At 41.4% G+C, this 19,303-nt stretch overlaps 1 protein-coding gene across 1 annotated transcript; it reads left to right on the plus strand.

The window, feature by feature from the left end:
- The first annotated feature begins 682 nt into the window (after positions 1–682).
- Positions 683–1,342, plus strand: LOC138882933 (uncharacterized). The gene has a single exon (XM_070163579.1). The coding sequence runs from the start codon at positions 683–685 to the stop codon at positions 1,340–1,342; it is 660 nt and encodes a 219-aa protein (XP_070019680.1).
- The last annotated feature ends 17,961 nt before the right edge of the window (positions 1,343–19,303 follow it).

A 19,303-nucleotide genomic window follows, 5' to 3' on the forward strand; every position in this document is an offset into this window, starting at 1 on the left:
TCTCAATCAAACTCTGATTACTAACTCATTAAATAATAGTGATTGTTCTCTTTTACAGGTGTTGCACATACGCAGAAGTTAAACGTGAATAGGGAGCAAAATAGCAACGCTTTTTGCAAGCAGTTCGTGTGTAATTCAAGTGTGCAAACTTGAAGCTACTTGAACGAGATTGAAGAACTAGTTCCATTGTGTTTATTCTTATTCTAGTTCAATTGTAGTAGGTGGTTTAAAGTTATACCTTTTCAGCTTTCATAGAAGCATTTGTAATAGGTACTTTGAGTGTTCAAGTTATAGGCTAACTTGAAGGTGTCGCAACAATTGAGGCTGTGTATTACACAGGGATTAGAGTTAATCCTTAGGTTTACAAAGAGTTTTATAAATACTGTTTTGGCTCAGTGATTTTAGTGGATGTTTGGGAAAATCCTACTGAGTAGTATATCGTGGTTTTTTCACCTTTTGAGCCAGGTATTTTTCACGTAAAAATCTCTGTGTTCTTTATTTTCTGTACTTTTAATTCTGCAACAGTAGCAGTTAGAACACCTAGAAAACCAGGTTCTTCTAGATTGAAAAATTAGGTACCATACAAATCACTCCCCTCTTGTGTGGTATTGATATTTAGAACATCAATTGGTATCAGAGCGGGTTATCCTTGAAGAGGCTAACACCTTAAGAAAAGATTAACATGAGTACACCACCTGGGAACTGGGAAGGGCAAGCTAGTGCTAGGCCTCCAGTGTTCAATGGACAGTACTACTCTTGGTGGAAGAACAGGATGAAGGATCACATCATAGGAGAAGACTATAAACTCTGGGACATAGTCACTAATGGTCCTTTGGCAACTACAATGAAAAATAAGGAAGGAGTGGTTGTGCCAAAGACAAGGGCTGACTACACTGCTGAAGACCTAAAAAAGTGGGAGAAAAATGCTAAGGCCAAGAAATGGCTTGTGTGTGGACTAGGTACAGATGAGTACAGTAGGATCCAAAGCTGTACTACTGCCAAGGAGATATGGGACACTTTGCAAGTGGCTCATAAAGGAACACCTCAAGTGAAAAGATCTATAGGAATACTGCTGTATTCTCAATATAAGAACTTTACTATGAAGGAAGGAGAAACTACCCAAGAGATGTATACTAGGTTAACTACACTGACAAATGAACTTAAATCCCTTGGAAGGATTATTCTTGAAGAAGACAAGGTTGAGAAAATCCTAACAAAGGTTCTGCCAGTCTCATGGGAAAGCAAAATCACGGTCATTCAGGAATCCAAGAATATTGCTACTCTCAGACTGGATGAACTGATTGGAAATCTTACTAGTTATGAACTGAGAAGGCAACCATGAAGATGGATACACCCAAGAAGGAGAGAAGCCTAGCCTTCAGAATTGCTGAAGGTTCAGATCTGGAAGATGATGAGATGGCTATGATCACTAGAGAATTCAAAAAGTACCTGATGAGAGGAAAGGGTCCTTCAAGAGGTACAACTTTCAAAAAGTCAAGAGCTCTTGAGAAACAAATAAATGAGGGTCGCTACAAGTGTGGTAAGACTGATCACATGATCAAGAACTGCCCTCAATGGGAAATTGAGTGGAAGAAATAAAGGGCTGAACGAAGGAACAGGAAGAAGGAACATGTTCAACCAAAAAGGAACAAAGGTTCAACCAAGGCTATGGTTGCTGCTTGAGGAAAAACTTCAGATGAAGATTCGGAAGATGAAGCTGAAGAAGAGCAAGCACTGATGGTCATCGGGGAATTAGATGATGAACAAGAGGTAAGTATCCTTCATCTCAAAAATAAGATTAAATTTTTGTCTAAAGAAAAATTGGTTGAGCTACTACTAGACTTCATTGATGAGTCTGAGATAATTAACAATGAGAAAGAAGTTCTGTCTAGGTAATGTGTGATCCTAAAAGCAAAATGCAAAAGTCTAGAGTCTAGTGCTAATGAGAGTGATAACACAAATGCTGAGTTGAAGAATCAAGTTCTTGAACTTGATGACAGTGTCCTAGAACTTAGGTTTGAAAACTTAAAGCGGAAACTAGAAACAGGAAAGAAGAAAGCTAATCACACATATCTCACTCTAGAAGAAAACTTGGAAAAAATGAAAGATGAATTGTATAAGAAAGATGAACTCATCAAAGTCCTGAAGGAAGATCTAGGAAAGGTGAAACATGAACTAGACAGAACTTGCAAGTGGAACAAGGCTTCTGATGCACTCTTTTGGCTGCAAGAGCATCATAGTAGCAACAAAAGAGGACTTGGCTATGGGACTCAAACTCCAAAATGGGACTCTAGAAGCAAGTACCTCACTCTTCCTGAAAATAAAATCTGCACACACTGTGGCAAGGCTGGCCATTACAAAAATGAATGTAATGCAAAAGAAAAGGCCAGTCAAAAAGAACAAAGTCTTTGTTCAAGAGAAAAACAAGTTGCATGGGTGGGCAAGAAGGAATCTGATTCATCCTTTTGCCTATAGAAAGGGACCCAAACTAGTTTGGGTTCCTAAGACTAACCCCTGATTTCGTTTTGCAGGTCCAAGTGAAAGGGAGGAGCCAAATATGGTATATGGATAGTGGTTGCTCAAAACATATGACTGGGAACAAGGACCAGTTCCTTTCACTTGAGGACTTAAAAGGAGGTAATGTCTCCTTTGGAAATGGAAAGAAAGGTGAGATCATTGGGGTTGGAAAGGTAGGCAAAACAGATTCTCATTCCATAGAGAATGTCTACCTGATAGATGACTTGAAATATAGCCTAATAAGTGTGTCACAATTGTGTGACAGAGGTAATATTGTAGCTTTTACCTCTACCAAATGCTTTGTGATTAACCTTACCACTGGCAAGATTGTTTTGCAGGGAAAAAGAGTTAACAATATTTACATTGTAGATTTGTCTACTCTCTCAAAAAATGAAGTCACTTGCTTAAATATGTTGGTTAATGATCCCCTCCTATGGCACAAAAGACTTGGTCATGGAAGTCTAAATCATCTAAACAAATTAGTCTCTAAATACTTGGTGATAGGGTTACCTAATATCAAGTTCAAGGAAGATAAAGTTTGTGAGGCATGTGCAATGGGGAAGCATGTAAGATCATCCTTCAAAAGCAAGAAAATGGTAAGTACAACCAAGTCGTTGGAACTGGTCCATATGGATCTATGTGGTCCAATGAGAACCATGAGCAGAGGTGGAAAGAAATATGGAATGATGCTTGTCGATGATTATTCTAGATTTACCTGGGTTCTATTTCTAACCTCCAAAGATGAAGCATTCGACATGTTTATTGCATTTATTAGAAAAACTCAGAAACAATTAGGAAATCAACTTGCATCCATTAGGTCTGATCATGGAACTAAATTTGAAAATTCCAAGTTTGATGAATTCTGTGATGAAAATGGTATAGATCATAATTTCTCTGCCCCTAGGACCCCTCAACAAAATGGAGTAGTTGAAAGAAAGAATAGAACTCTGGAGGACATGGCTAGAACCATGCTGCTTTCTAGTAAATTGCCCCACAGCTTCTGGGCAGAGGCCGTAAACACTGCATGTTACATAATCAATAGATGCATGACCAGACCTCTGGTAGAGAAGACTCCCTATGAGTTACTTAAAGGGAGAAAACCAAACATATCCCATCTTAGGGCATTTGGTTGCAAGTGCTATGTGTATAATAATGGAAAAGACTCCTTAGGTAAGTTTGATCCTAGAAGTGATGAGGGAGTATTCTTGGGATATTCTTCATATAGCAAAGCATATAAAGTGTTTAATAAAAGAACTCTGTGTGTAGAAGAAAGTGTGCATGTAGTGTTTGATGAAACTAACATTCTTTCTGAGAGACAAGAACATGAAGATGAAGCTATTGGGTTGGTAAAGGATTTGACTGAAGTTTTAGCACAAGTAAAGTGGCATCAAAAGAAGGAACATGTGATGGAACAGGTTCCTCCATCCAGGGCAACCTGATAGGGGGAACTGATCAAAGAGAAATTGAAACCAATCCCCTAAAAGAACCTGTTTATGACCCTGTTCCTCAGCAACAGAGCATGTGAGAAACATTTAGCAGAAATCAGTTGGTTGTGAAATCTCACAAGTATCAAAGTTCTCATCCTATTGAGAACATTATTACTGATCCAACATCTAGAGTCAAAACTAGATCACAGCTAAAGAATCTGTGTGCTTTTGATGCTTTCCTATCTCTTATTGAACCTAAAAATGTTGTTGAGGCTTTGCAAGATGTAGATTGGGTGAATGCAATGCAAAATGAACTCAACCAATTTGAAAGAAGTCAAGTTTGGCATCTAGTTCCGAGACCCAAGGACAGATCATTCATTGGTACAAAATGGGTCTTTAGAAACAAACTTGATGAAGATGGAACAGTTACAAGAAACAAAGCAAGACTGGTGGTACAAGGATACAACCAAGAGGAGGGCATATCCTATGATGAGATATTTTCTCCAGTTGCAAGACTAGAGGCAATCAGACTCCTCATAGACTTTGCAGCACACATGGAATTCACTCTTCATCAGATGGATGTCAAAAGTGCCTTCCTGAATGGCTACCTAAATGAAAAAGTGTTTGTGAAACAACCTCCAGGGTTTGAGAGCAAGGAATGTCATGAGCATGTGTACAAGTTAGACAAGGCTCTCTATGGGCTCAAGCAGGCCCCAAGAGCTTGGTATGAACGACTATCCAAATTCCTACTGGAGCATGGTTACAAAAGAGGTAAAATTGACAGTACCTTATATTTAAGGAAAAAAGGTAAAGATCTCCTTGTTATGCAAATATATGTGGATGACATCATATTTGGGGCTACCACTGATAGGCTAAGTAAGGACTTTGCAAAACTAATGGGCAGTGAGTTTGAAATGAGCATGATGGGTGAGCTTAACTTCTTTTTAGGCTTGCAGATCAAACAAAGTCCAAATGGAACCATGATCAATCAGCAGAAGTATACAAAAGAGCTAATCAAAAAGTTTAAAATGGAGGAATCTAAAGAAATAGACACACCCATTGCAACTGCCACCAAATTAGATATTGATGAACCTGGTTCATTAGTCGATCAAAAGTTGTATAAGGGTATGATTGGTTCACTCTTGTATCTTACTGCAAACATACCTGACATCGTTTTCAGTATAGGGCTTTGTGCTCATTTTCAGGCAAATTCAAAAGAGTCCCACTTGACTGCGGTAAAGAGGATACTGAGATATCTGAAAGGCACCACTGATATGTGTCTCTGGTATCCTAAAGGTAGTAATTTTGATCTAGTTGGATATACTAATGCTGATTATGCAGGTTTCTTAGTGGACATGAAAAACACCTCAGGTATGGCACACTTCCTTGGTTCATCTCCTGTGTCATGGGCTACCAAAAAGCAAAATTATGTGGCCCTATCTACTGCTGAAGCTGAGTATGTTGTTGTTGCTTCCTGTTGTGCTCAATTGCTATGGATCAAACAAGAGCTGGTAGATTTTCGAATTGATGTGGGATGTATTCCAATATTCTGTGATAACACTAGTGCCATAAGTATGACAAAGAACCGTGTTCATCATAAGAGGACTAAGCACATAGATGTTAGACACCACTTCTTAAGAGATAACTATGAGAAAGGATTGATTTCAATAGAATTCTGTGCTGCTGATAAACAAATAGCTGACATCTTCACTAAAGCACTGAGTAGAGAAAACTTTGAGAGGAACAGGTTGGAGTTAGGGATGATTAAGATCACCTAATAGGTCCAGTTCAGAATGCACAAGAAAAAAAAATATTTTTTGGTTAGGAGTTCTAACTTTGTGTAAATATCTAGATCAATTCTTACTCAGTTTCATACTTTAATTAGTATACTCCTGTGACATGTGTATGACTCACTGATCTCTTATAAAGTTTCTTCTATTTTGGCATTTGAGGCATGTTCAAGAGAGTTCTATATAACGAACCTGGTTCATCAGTACGTGTTCATATGAAAAGCTCAGGTATGTTTTCTATACTCTGCACAATTAGAAAGATTATTTTTCCAATCATGAGCAGAAGTCCTACATTCATCAAATTCCCATAAATTCTATCCATTGAGCATTGAACCAGTTTCGTTCCCCTAGAACTCTAAAAACCAGGATTTTTGCCTAAAATCTAGCAATGCCTAATAATCACTAAGAGACCGGAATTACATCTTGATTAGACTTCTAATTGGCCTCTGAAAAAGCTGTCGCTACTGAATTTAAGTCTAATCATCTTTAAATACATGCCACACCTCTTCTTCATTAGTCCATAACCGTCAAAATTCTTCTCAAGTTCCGATCACCCTTCTTCTCTCCAAAATTCCCAAATTTTTCTTAAGAAATAATCCACCATGACTAACACCCAAGATAATCCTAGCACTCCCCCACCAGTATCCCATTCGAATACATCCTCATCTACATCCCCTAGTGAAACCCCAAAACCTAGGTTTCGTAGGTAGAAAATGTTGGCCAGAAAAACTATAGCTTCTGGAGCTCTAAGAAAAGTTCTAAATGAGAAATTGAAGGCTAGCCAGAGGAAGGAAAGTCCTACTCAAGAATCTGACTCAAGATCTGAGTCTGAAGCTTTTATTTCTGCCAGGAAAGGAGGAGAACATGGGTCTTCTAACACTACCAAAATTCAAGAAACCCCTGGTGAGGTAAGTTCTTGTGTGGTACTCTCTACTATGGTTGAAAATGTAGAAAATAGGTTTGTCTTGGTTGGTCCTGTCAAAGATATAAAGGGGGCTGAATCTAGTAGAAGTGGAGGTAAAAAGAAAGAAAAACAGAGAGATGGAGCAAGTGGTGATGAGAGAGGAAATGGAAAGAAAACGTTCTAACTATCTGTGGAGGTGTTGAAGAAGGTGGCAACAAGTTAGGGGGAAGTGGTTCTGGGGAGGCGGCTGAAGGGCTTGTGTATCTAAGCAAGCAACAAGATGAACCTGGTTTATCTATTGAGGAAATACTGGCTGATCTTCTGAAGAGGGTTGGGGCCAGTTATGATCCAAAGAAGCATAAAACATCCACACAAAAGGCTCCAACTTCTTCCAAGCCAACAAAGAAAAGCAAAATGTCATCCCCAAAACCTACTGTACCTTCAGTACCTAAGGGAAGATCCACTAGAAGCAGGGTCAGACAAAGTGAAGCTGAGCTACAAAACGCTCTGGAAGAAAGCAAGAAGAAAAAGAAGAAGAAGGGAAAAACAAAGGCTGTGGAGAGTTCCGAGGTTGCAGAAGAAGAAGAGGAGATGGAACTGGTCCATCAAGAAAGGAGAACAATTGTGGAGGTTCCTACACCCAAACCAAAAAGGGCCAAGGCTTCTTCCAAGAAGTCTTCCTCTGAAATTGTATCTGATGAACCCTCTTTAGCCAAAAGAACCAGATCTACAGTGGAAGGTAAGAAGGTAAAAATTACTAAGGAAGAAGAAGAATGGAGTGGAGAAGAAGAAGAAGAAGAGGAATTTGAAAAGGAACAAGATAGGTTTGCCATCTTTGGCAGAAGAAATATTTTGAAAGGAAGACTGTTGAGAGACCTGGATGAGCCAGGAATAAGAAGACTGGTGGATTCCCTAGCTGCAAAAGGTTGGAAGGACATGGTCCTTGAAATGGATGGGAGGCTGGCTAGGAAAGAATTGATTGAGTTTATGGCTAATGCCACAGTGAAGAATGGGGTAGTCACCAGTATAGTGAAAGGAGTAAGGGTGCAGTTTGATGCACTCAAATTGGGTAAGATTCTAGACATACCTAGTGAGCGGTATGATGATTATACAAGGCAAATGTGGCCATGTCTAGATTCTCTCCCTACTGCTCTTCAAGTCACTAGGAATTTTTGTGATGCCGCAACTGCTGAAGATGTGCCTGAAGCCATGTTTGTGCATAAAAGGGAGATGAGGCCTGAGCACAAGGTCTTGTTTGAATTTGTTAACAAGTGCATTCTACCTAGACAGGAGAAGAGGCACACTGCCAACTACATGGACCTGGTTCTTATGGAGTGCCTTGCAAGAGGAATGCAGATCAATTGGCCTGCCTTTATTGTCAAATTACTGGATAGGGTCATAAATGGCTCCAAGGCTCATGCCACCCCATATGGGTTCATATTGACTACTGTTCTGGATAGGCTGAATGTGCCTTTGAAGAAATGGGAGATGACATCAAGCAAGGAACACTTTGGCGTCAAGACTCTTCTGGCTTGTGACTATCCAGTCAATGCCACCCAGTTGAACCTGGTTCATCCCTAAAGACACTTGTGAACAACAAGGTTAGGGCTTTGGTTCAAGAGTGTGGATCTAAGGATGCTGAAATTACTCAGCTCCAAGCTCGTGTAGCTGAACTGGAAACTGAAAGAGATGGCCTTAGAACTGAGTTAGCAAAAGAAAAGGAGAAGAGTGATGGGATGCTTCAGAATATGCTAAACCTTCTCCAAACCCAGCCCTCTAGTTCCTCCAAGCCTTAGGAAGTCCAGTTGTTGTCTTCTGAACCAATCTAGTACCCTTAGTGACCCAGATTAGGGACGTTTTCATTTTTTTGCTTATTCTTCGGAAGCTTTTCTTTCTTTTTGTGGTTTGTTGGTGGAAACATATCTTATCAATGACAACTGTTGTTTCTCTTTTTCTATGAAGATTTTGCTCTTAATAGTTTGAATATGTTTGTTGATTATTGATGATTTCATCCATGTTTTCACTTGCAGTTGCTCAAGTGTCCATGAGTAATTACTAAATTCTGGGATTCACAATGCATGAAACTTTTCGATGATTCCAAAAGAGGAAAGAGATATTGTGCTTTACTCTTTATTCTGAATAATGTGATATTTAAAACCTAATTAAATCTGGTCCTTGATGATAAGTTAAAATTCTAAGTTAATGTGTTGTTGGTCAAGCTGAGTTCCTACAGGTTCTTTGATTAGTAAAAGTACAGAGTTTGTCATCATCAAAAAGGGGGAATTTGTTGGCCCAAGTTCAGGTGAAGTTTTGAAGAATGGCAAATAAACTCAGTCATGGACCAGGTTCATCATGTGAGGCATAATATTTATCAACCTAGACATGTGAGATACACGTGAATGAGATAAGTCTCAGTAATCAAGCAGCAATATCTCCTGAACTGATCAAAAAGGTTGCGTATTGGATGAGGAGAGAAAGTATCCTTATGGGAAGAGGACACAATCACACAATCCGGATAAATGATAGGGTTGGAGTTTGTATTGAACAAGGACTCAACTTCGATGGAAGATCAGCAATTGAGTCTCAATCAAACTCTGATTACTAACTCATTAAATAATAGTGATTGTTCTCTTTTATAGGTGTTGCACATACGCAGAAGTTTAACATGAATAGGGAGCAAAGTAGCAACATTTTTTGCAAGCAGTTCGAGTGTAATTCAAGTGTGCAAACCTAAAGCTATTTGAACGAGATTGAAGAACCTGTTCCATTGTGTTTATTCTTATTCTAGTTCAATTGTAGTAGGTGGTTTAAAGTTATACCTTTTCAGCTTTCATAGAAGAATTTGTAATAGGTACTTTGAGTATTCAAGTTATAGGCTAACTTGAAGGTGTCGTAACAATTGATGCTATGTGCTACACAGGGATTAGAGTTAATCCTTAGGTTTACAAATAGTTTTGTAAATGGTGTTTTGGCTCAGTGATTTTAGTGGATGTTTGGGAAAATCCTACTGAGTAGTAGGTCGTGGTTTTTTCACCTTTTGAGCCAGGTATTTTCCACGTAAAAATCTCTGTGTTATTTATTTTCTGTACTTTTAATTCCGCAATAGTAGCAGTTAGAACACCTAGAAGAACCAAGTTCTTCTAGATCGAAAAATTGGGTACCACACAAATTACCCCCCTCTTGTGTGGTATTGACGTTTAGAACATCAGAAGTTATTTCACTTGGACCTAGGATCGAGGGCTCCTTGCCTCGATTCCGGTTCTTGCCTTTACGTTTCTTGCTCCGTTTACTTCATCAGAAATCGAGACGTACCATGAGCTCAATTTTACCTGCATACAAATAGCCTCTTGTTTCTTAAAGGGTAAGTTAAAGAGAAACGATATGAGGTCCTCGATTCCTTCTTCAATATGCCGTGACAAAAATGACAAAGATCCAGAAATGTCATGTCCGTTATGTCATTATGACCTTAAACGCGAGTCAATCACCAGTTGGCCATCTCTAAACTTGAAACGTCGTGAAGCCTCTATAAATATTCCCCTCTTTCATTCATTTTTTACTTTATGTCAAGCTTCTACCCTCGAGTCTTCTACCCTTCTTCATAATCTAGCGTTTTTACCTCCGTTTTCAAGAATTTTCAGTAGGTTTCAAACTTTTACACATCTTTTGTCCAAACAGACGCACTTGACCCTTCATCTTTCGTCATCTTTTCTCAAGCCTTTTCTAGATAAAAATGACAAAAACTTCCAAATATGTTCACCAAAAAGTTGCTTCTTCCTCTCAACCAACTGCTGAAATTGATGAAACCACTCCTGATGTGGTCGACATGGAGAGGTCCGCTACTGACATGGCTACTGAAGAGCCGGCCGTCGAACCTCCCTTGAAAATGTTCGTTCCCAGGGGTTTTCGGTTGCTGAAGACTTTAAGGTTGAGAAGCCCTCTTTAGGGTAGGGTCGGTGTGAGGAGGTATTGAGATATATATGCTCGATCACCTAAGATGTCCTCCCTGAGGTCCAAAAGGACTATAACTGGGCAGATAAGGACATAGTGGTCCCTAACCCTGAGAAGGCCATTACTACCCATGTCGAGGGATATCTAAGTGTTTACACTTATAACTTCACACTTGGCTCAGTGGACCCAGTCATTATAGTCTTTTGCAAGAGGTACGAAGTATGCCTCGGTCAAATCTACCAATTGCTGTGGAGGATCATAATCCTCTTCCAATTTTTTATGAACAAGATCGACTCCTGTCTGCTCACCATAGATCATCTACTCTACCTGTACAGTCCCCGAATCTTCCGAGGGGGACTGATAAAGCTCGTGCTCGATCTAGCAAAGCCACATTCTCAAGCATCGATGAGGACCAGGATCGAGGCTGGCATGGGTGCTTTGTCCAGGTGAGGTCATCTGACCAGATCCCTATAGAGTATAGGCCATTTCCCTAGAGGTGGAATATATCACGTAAATGCAACTTTCCTTTGAATATTGATTTTATGTTCATCTCCTTTTTCTTCTTCAGTATTTGTGGTGGTGCAGCTGTAGCTTGAGTCCCAAATGATATCCCTCAGCTTAGGATTGGATCAAGGTTATTGTCTCACAGATGCCTTACTCCGAGTGCTCGTGGAGCAAAATTCTCGAAGGGCCGTTGGGAGGCTCATTCCCACGATAAGATTTCTTTCCCGAATAAGTTACATTAGGCTTCTTCTTTTAGCATTACATTCTTATTTCCTTTTCACAGATTTACCTAAGACCGTCGAGCTTAGGCCTTTGGTTGGGGACTAGGATTGCCCGTTGATTCCTCTACTTCGGGGTAGATCAGGCTGCAACAGGGGAGAAGAAGAAGAAAATAAAGGCTTTGGGTTCCCAGAGCTCAGAGAAGAAAAAACCAAAGAGACGATTGGACTGTAAGCCAAAGGAGAGCCAGTTCTCGAGCTCCAGACTCGGACTCACCTACCGAATCAGGGATGAGCCCGAGGAGGATGACCTTTTTGCAATCTGCAAACTGACCTTCACCGAAGAGCGGGCAATAGCCGAGGAGTAGAAAATGGAGGCCGGTCTTTCTCAAGTTCAGGAGGCCAATGTATAAATGAAGGCTGAGGCTTCTCATGATGTCAGTTCCTCTCTGCCCGGTGTCATAAAAATTTCGGGATTGCCTTCATTCACCAAGTCCATGTTCGACAAAGCCCAAGCGACAAAGGAGCGATCTAACGAAGGGGCCCATGGTGTGGACGACCCCCTCCGTTGCTTTTTTGAAGGTGTGGATTCAACCGCCGTAGAGGACTTATCTGGGTTGGGTGATTTGGTAGTGCCAAGGAAGGACCCATCTACGGAGGTCGGTAGGCCGAGCTCGAGTCCGAAATTAGTCAATCGGTTCTCTGTTCCAAGCATTGATCCCGGCCGAAAGAGGTCAATAATCATCACTGTCCCAGAGGATGCTGGGGTTCTTTCCACCTCTGTTAGAGTGGCTAACTACCTTTGGTGCCTGGTAACCGAAGACGACTAGCCAAAAATGAACGAGGTGGACACACTGTGCTTGTTCAACGAACCGGGTAATGTGTCATTAAATTTTTTTCATCTTCAGATTTAAGGCTTTTGATATCTCTCACGACTTTTCTTTTTCATATTTTTTCAAGCCTCGGTACTTCATCATGAAAGTTTCTTTGGTAACGGGCTGAGGCTAACTAGCTCGAGGCCGAGGTCAAGGAGCTTTCTGAGAAGAGGGACACATATAAGCTTCTTAGAGAGCAACGTGAAGAAGCTGTCAAGCGTCTTCGAGCTTAGTTAGACGCAGCTTAGGAGGAGCATGCTGACCTGGTGGAAAAGGTAAAGATTTTTGAAGTTAGTGATGATGAGTTAGACATGGCGATTAACGACCAAACCTCGCAGGTTCAGCAAATGGTTGACAGGATCGACCAACTCTAAGTCGAGATTAACGAGGTCAATGCTATGGCCAACAGATGAAAAGGAAAAATAGATTGATTGGCATCAGAGAAGGAGACTGCTCGAGAGCAGCCGGCATCGGTGGAGGTCAATCTCTGAAAAAGCCAAACTCGGGCTCAACAAATCAAAAACCTCAGTTTCAACTAGGTTCGGCCATTGCTGAACAGGATGCTCTTGGCAAAGAGTTTGAATCAATGCGGTTTATTTCGAAATAACTAGGGCCAATGCTGAAGAGATGGTGGTGCAGTAAAAGGCTAATGTCGGGGTAGCCTAGGACCGCCTGAAAGTTACTGCCGAGTACGTGAAGTGGCAGTCCCGAAGGGAGGCTCTCGAGAAGGTCCATGCCCGGGGTTTCGATCTGACAGCCGAGATCGAACATGTTAAAAGGCTCGAAGCTGAGGCAAAGAAGTTGGCTGACCCCGAGGATGAAGAAGGTTCTGAGGACTCCGACGAATCCGATAACGGAGAAGACCCTGACGCCCCTGGTGACGAGGCGGGCTCCGGTGGAGACCATGCTTAGGTGTCTTATAGATTTTTCTTTTATTTTTGTATTTTTCTTTATTTTGTTAAGGTCGTTTGGCCTTTGTAAAGATCTTTATTTTAATGTATATAAGGCCTTTTTCTCTCTGCAATTTTTGAGTTCGTTTCTTTTGACTTCCACTTTATGATTGCAAAGATTTTAAATGCCTTAGCATGGAATAAAATGTAGTACCAAGGTCTTGTTTGGAGGTTCAAAAAATCAAGATTCATTCTCGATGTAACTTTTGTTTAAACCTCGTGGGGGCTCCGTATGACCGAAAGCTTTCCCCGAAGTACTTGTTTAGATTTTTTTAAATTATAGTTTTGCCGAGGGTAGCCTTTGAACCAATTTAGAATTTTTGAAGGCCTTATGTTTTGATTACGGGCTTTGGATATCTCTGATCCATTTCTAGAATGGTCGTAGCCTTTTAAGTTAATGTACTACCTAATAGGCTTTGTACCTTAGGACTTCGATACCCGAGCCGTCCGAACTTGCCTTGGACGATAGTCCCCAAGTGGGGATGGCCGTACCTTTTCAAGTTCGAGCGCTACCTAATAGGCTCTGTGCCTTCGGGCTTCAATAACACAAGCCGTCCGAGATTATTTTGGACGACAGTCCCCGAGTGAGGGTGATTTATTGGATTCGGATAGAGGTAGCCCTTGGGCACGATATATTTAAGGAACAAGATGTAAAAGTCTTAAGAGACAAAATATGTATCTGCAAGGTAGAAACTCTCTTTTATTTCTATGCGCAATATACAAGATTGTAACTGTGTGCAAGCTTCGTATTGTGGCTTAGGTGGTCTATTCAGGCACGATTCATTTGACTATTTGGCCCTTACAGTAAATCCTATCCACTGAGCCTAGATTGTTTAAGAGCCAAGCTTCCTTCCTTGCTAAAATCATTATCCGAGGTTGATGGACCCCAGTATTTGAGTTCGATCATCGAGAGGGATCAAATACTATTGATGTGACCCTCTATTCCAGTTCACAACCAATCTTCGATTCTAAGTTAGCATGATCTATTGTTGTTTCTTTAAAAATCTCGCCAGAAAACCCATCTGGGACAAAATCGGTCCAAGGAAAAAAGAGTGCAATATGTGCTTTCAGGCGTAATAGCTGCATCATTCTTTGGACGTTGCCTGCAAGTGTTAGTCCAATTCGTATGATATATAAAGAAAAGAATGAATGGGGATGTACCTTAGCAGTAGTATCATTTTATGTGAGTTAAGTTCCAGTTGTTTGGTAGTCACTCCCTGTTTCCTACTTCGAGTTTGTACGAACATTTACCGGTAATCTCTATAATTCGATAAAGACCTTCCCAATTCTATCCCATCTCCCTTTGTTTTGGTTCCTAGTGTTCTGTGTCACCTTTCTTAACACTAAGTCCCTGACATTGAAGTGACAGAGGTTGGCTCTCTGGTTGTAATACCTTTCGATCCATTGCTTCTGGGCGGCCATCCCTACGAGGGTGGCATCACGCCTTTCATCCAACAGTTCCAGGCTTGTGTCCATGACCTCACCGTTTGAGTCTTCGATTGTATCTCAACCTAAAACTCGGTTCTCCTACCTCGACCGGTATTAGAACTTTGGCACCATTGACCAACGAGAATGGGGTGGCCCCAGTACTAGATTTTGAGGTTGTACGATATGCCCATAGTACTTCGAGCAAAATTTCCTTCCATTTTCCTTTGGTGTCGGTCAATTTCTTCTTGAGATTTTGGAGTATATCTTGTTACTAGACTCCGCTTGCCCTTCCTACTAGGGTGATAGGGTGTTGAGAGGATACTATTAATCTTATTGCCCTTCCGTACTGCCGATGAATTGCTTCCCGTTGTCGCATACAATCTCGGCCGGCATTCCGAATCGGTATATTATGTCGTCCCAAATAAAATAAATAACTTCTTTCTCCCCGACTTTCTCAAATGGCTGGGTTTCAACCCATTTATAAAAATAGTCAGTCATAAATAATATAATTTGAGCCTTACCGAGTGCCCATGGCTGGGGCCGACAATGTCCATTCTCCTTTTCATGAATGGCTAAAGGTGACAAGACCGAATGTAGTAACTCCCCGGGCTGGTGGATCATCGATGCATGCCTCTGACATTTGTAGCACTTTAGTACGAACTCCTTTACATCTTTCTCGATCCAGTAGTAGTCGGCTCTGATGATCTTACAAACTAGCGATTCAGCACCCGAATGATTCCCGCAGGTGCCCTCGTGAACTTCCCTCAAGACATATTTGGTATCTCCCGGTCTCAGACATATGGCGAGTGGTCCATTGAACGTTCTCCTGAATAAGGTGTTATCTTAAAACATGTTGAACCTTGCCGTCTTCGTGCGTAGAGCTCTTGATTATTTAGGGTCCGAGGTCAACTTCCCGGTCTTCATGTAATCTATATACTTGTTTCTCCAATCCCAGGTTATGCTTGTTGAGTTTATCTTGGCTAGGCCCTCTTCTACTATCAATTTCATGAGTTGTACGGCCATTCCCAAGCTGAATTTATCATCATCAACCTACTATCCCAAGCTAGCTATAACATCGGCCTCATTGTTTTGATCTTGGGGTATAAGTTGCAGGGTCCACTCCTTGAATCGATGCAATGTTAGCTGCAGTTTATCCTGGTATCTTCGCATTTGTTCCTCTTTCACTTAGAACGTCCCATTGACCTGATTCACCACCAGGAGTGAATCGCACTTAACTTTGATCACTTTGACCCCCAAGTTTTTAACCACTTCGAGACCTTCGATCATGGCCTCATACTCAGCCTCATTGTTAGTCAATTTTACAGTTCTAATATATTGCCTAACTACATTACCCGTTGGTGGCTTTAACACAATGCCAAGTCCGGACCCTTTTTGTGTTCGAGGCATTGTCCGTAAAGAGGGTCCGGATCCCCGAGGACCCCGAGTTTAACAACAATTCCCTTTCAACTCCGGGTACTAGGGCTGGCGTGAAGTCAGCAACGAAGTCTGCCTAAATTTGGATTTGATGGCGGTTCGGGGTCGATATTCGATATCGTAACCGCTGATTTCCACACCCCATTTGGCCAATCGTCCTAAGAGCTCGAGTTTATGCATTATGTTTCTCAAAGGGTAGGCAGTTACGACACATATGGGATGGCAATGAAAGTATGACTTTAACTTTCTAGAGGCACTTAGCAAAGCGAGCGCCCATTTTTCCAGGTGAGGATACCTAGTTTCGACCTCACCTAGAGTCCTGCTAACATACTAGATAGGAAATTGCGTACCTTCCTCTTTCCGGACCAAGACTCCACTTACCACTATCTCAAACAATGCTAAGTACAAGTACAACTACTCATCTGCCTTTGGAGTATGAAGCAAATGCGGGCTCAAAAGGTACCGCATGAGTTCTTCCAAGGCTTGTTGGCACTCCAAGGTCCATGAGAAGTTATTTCTTCAATAACAAGAAGAACCGGTGGCTATTATCGGAGGACCTTGAAATGAATCGACCTAAGGCGGCTATGTGCCCGGTTAGCCTTTGAATGCCCTTGACATTGTCCATCACGGTGATGTCCTTAATGGCCTTGATCTTATCGAGATTGATCTTGATTCCTCGGTTGGACACCATGAATTCGTGGAACTTTCCGGACCCGACTCCAAATGCGCATTTCTCTGGGTTCAGCTTCATATTATATTTCTTCAACATGCTGAAAGTTTCCTGCAAATGTTTTAAATGGTCCTCTGCTCGCAGGGACTTAACTAACATGTCTTTAATGTAAATCTCCATTGATTTTCCTATTTGTTCTTCGAATATCCAATTTACTTGGTATTGGTAAGTGGCATCGACGTTTATGAGTCCGAATGGCATTACGTTATAACAATAGGTGCCATATTTAGTGATGAGGGAAATTTTTTCTTGGTCGTCCGGGTCCATCCGGATTTGGTTGTACCCGGAGTAGGCGTCGAGAAAGTTGTGTATCTCGTGGCCGGTCATTACATCGATCATGTGATCAATGTTAGGCAAAAGGAAAGAGTGTTTGGGGCATGCCTTGTTTAAGTCTTTATAGTCTACGTGAATTCTCAATTTATTTCCCTTTTTAGGCATTACCACTATGTTTGCTAACCAATCCGGGTGTTTAACTTCCAGAATGGATCCTATTTTAAGATGTTTGGATACCTCATATTTGGTGAATGTATGCTTGATGTCGGGCTGAGGTCTCCTCTTCTATTTAACCAGTGCAACTTTAGATCCAAGCTCAGCTTGTGGGTAGTTATCTCCGGTGGTATCCCTGTCATGTCAAGATAGGACCAAGCAAAGCAATCTATGTTAGCTATAAGGAATTCAATGACCTTTTTCCTGAGCTCGAGAGTTACTCCCGTGCCCAGGTATACCTTTCAATCGGGCAAATGCTCGATCAACCTGATTTGCTCTAACTCCTCAACCGTTGACTTTGTGGCATCAAAATTGTCGGGGGCTATAAAAGACCTAGGGACCCCGTAGTGGTCGTACTCGCCTGTCTCCTGCTTCTCTGGTTCGGTTAAGGCCGGCGTCGGTGATAGCTATTTGGTTTCTCCCATAGTCACTGAATTTGAACTCTTCGATGTCGAATGTGTGGATATAGGGACCACCTCATCGAACGCGAACATTTGTTTTGCAGCCAGTTGTTCTCCGTAAACTATTTTGATCCCTCCTTGTGTAGGAAATTTTAATGCCTGATATAGCATCAAGGGTACTGCCCTTATGTTGTGAATCCTTGGCCTCCTGAATAAAGAATTGTACCTCATATCTCCTTTGATCGCATAGATCTTTGTGTCCTGAACGGTCTTAGTTGTGTTTACCAGTAGGGTTATCTCCCCTTTAGTGGTCTCGCAAGCCATGTTGAATCCGTTTAACACTCAGACTGCAGGCACTATTTGGTCTTGCAGATCCAACTATTCCACGACCCTCAATCTAATGATATTGGCCACGCTACCTGGATCAATTAACACACACTTAACTCGAAATTATTTATGAGTACATATATTGCCAGTACATCATTGTGTGGTTGCACGACGCCTTCAGCGTCCTCATCGCTGAAAGATATGATTCCCTCCGGTACATAGTCTCAAGTCCGTTTTTCCCTTGTGATAGATACTTTAGTGCATTTAAGCATCGGTCCTTGGGGATGTCAGCTCCACCAATGATCATGTTAATGACGTGCTGAGGTTCCTCTTTCTCAATATGTTTGTTGGTGTCCCTATTCCTAAAGTGATTTTTGGCCCGATCACTCAGAATATCTAGAAGGTGCCCATTGTTGAATAACCAGACTACTTCTTCTCTAGTTGTTGACAGTCTTCAGTTCCGTGTCCGTGAGTGCCATGATATTTACACATTAGGCTGGGGTCCCTTTAGGAAGGATCGAATTGTAAAGGTCGAGGCCACTTGGTGTCTTTGATGCGTCCGATGGCTGTAGCATCAACGTTAAAGTTGTATTCCGATAACCTTGGCGCTATCAAGCCTATCAAAACCGTTTTTGCTCATGAGTACTGTAACGACCCGAACCGTCGTTTCCTATATTTTCATCCTGTATTCCCCGTTAAATGCTTATTCATGTTTCAATATGTGTACTTGGTGAATTTGAGTCAATTCGGATCGAGTTTGGTATGAAATGGGACAATTAGTCTCTTTAAGGAAGAAGTAGTTTGGAAAAGTCAACCGGACATTGACTTGTGAGTTAGAGGGATCGTAATTGAATTCCGATGACTCGGTTAGTTTCGGGGGATGATTTAAGGCCTAGGAGCGCAATCAGAATTAATTTTGGAGGTCCGGTGAAGAAATTAGCTCATTTTGGCGAAGTTAGTATTATGGCGATTTCCGGTTGATAGGTCAAATTTTGATCCGGCGGTTGGAATGGAATTCTGAGAATTTCTATAGCTTCTTTATGTCATTTTGGACTTGTGTGCAAAATTTGAAGTCAATCGGACGTGATTTGATAGGTTTCGGCATCGGAAATAGAAGTTGGAAATTCTAAAGTTCATAAAACTTGGATTGGAGGTTGATTCATGATTTTAGCGTTGTTTGATGTGATTTGAGGCCTCGAGCAAGTCCGTAATGTATTTTGGGACTGGTTGGTATTATTGGTCGGGGTCCCGGGGGCCTCGGGTGTGTTTCGGATGCCCAACGGGTCATTTTTGGAAGATTTTTGCCGTTTTGAGCATAAATGTAATGATCTAAAGGTTCATTTTTAGTTCTAGAGATCCAAATT

This window comes from Nicotiana sylvestris, chromosome 12 (assembly GCF_000393655.2).
Source record: "Nicotiana sylvestris chromosome 12, ASM39365v2, whole genome shotgun sequence".
Taxonomy (NCBI): Eukaryota; Viridiplantae; Streptophyta; class Magnoliopsida; order Solanales; family Solanaceae; genus Nicotiana; species Nicotiana sylvestris.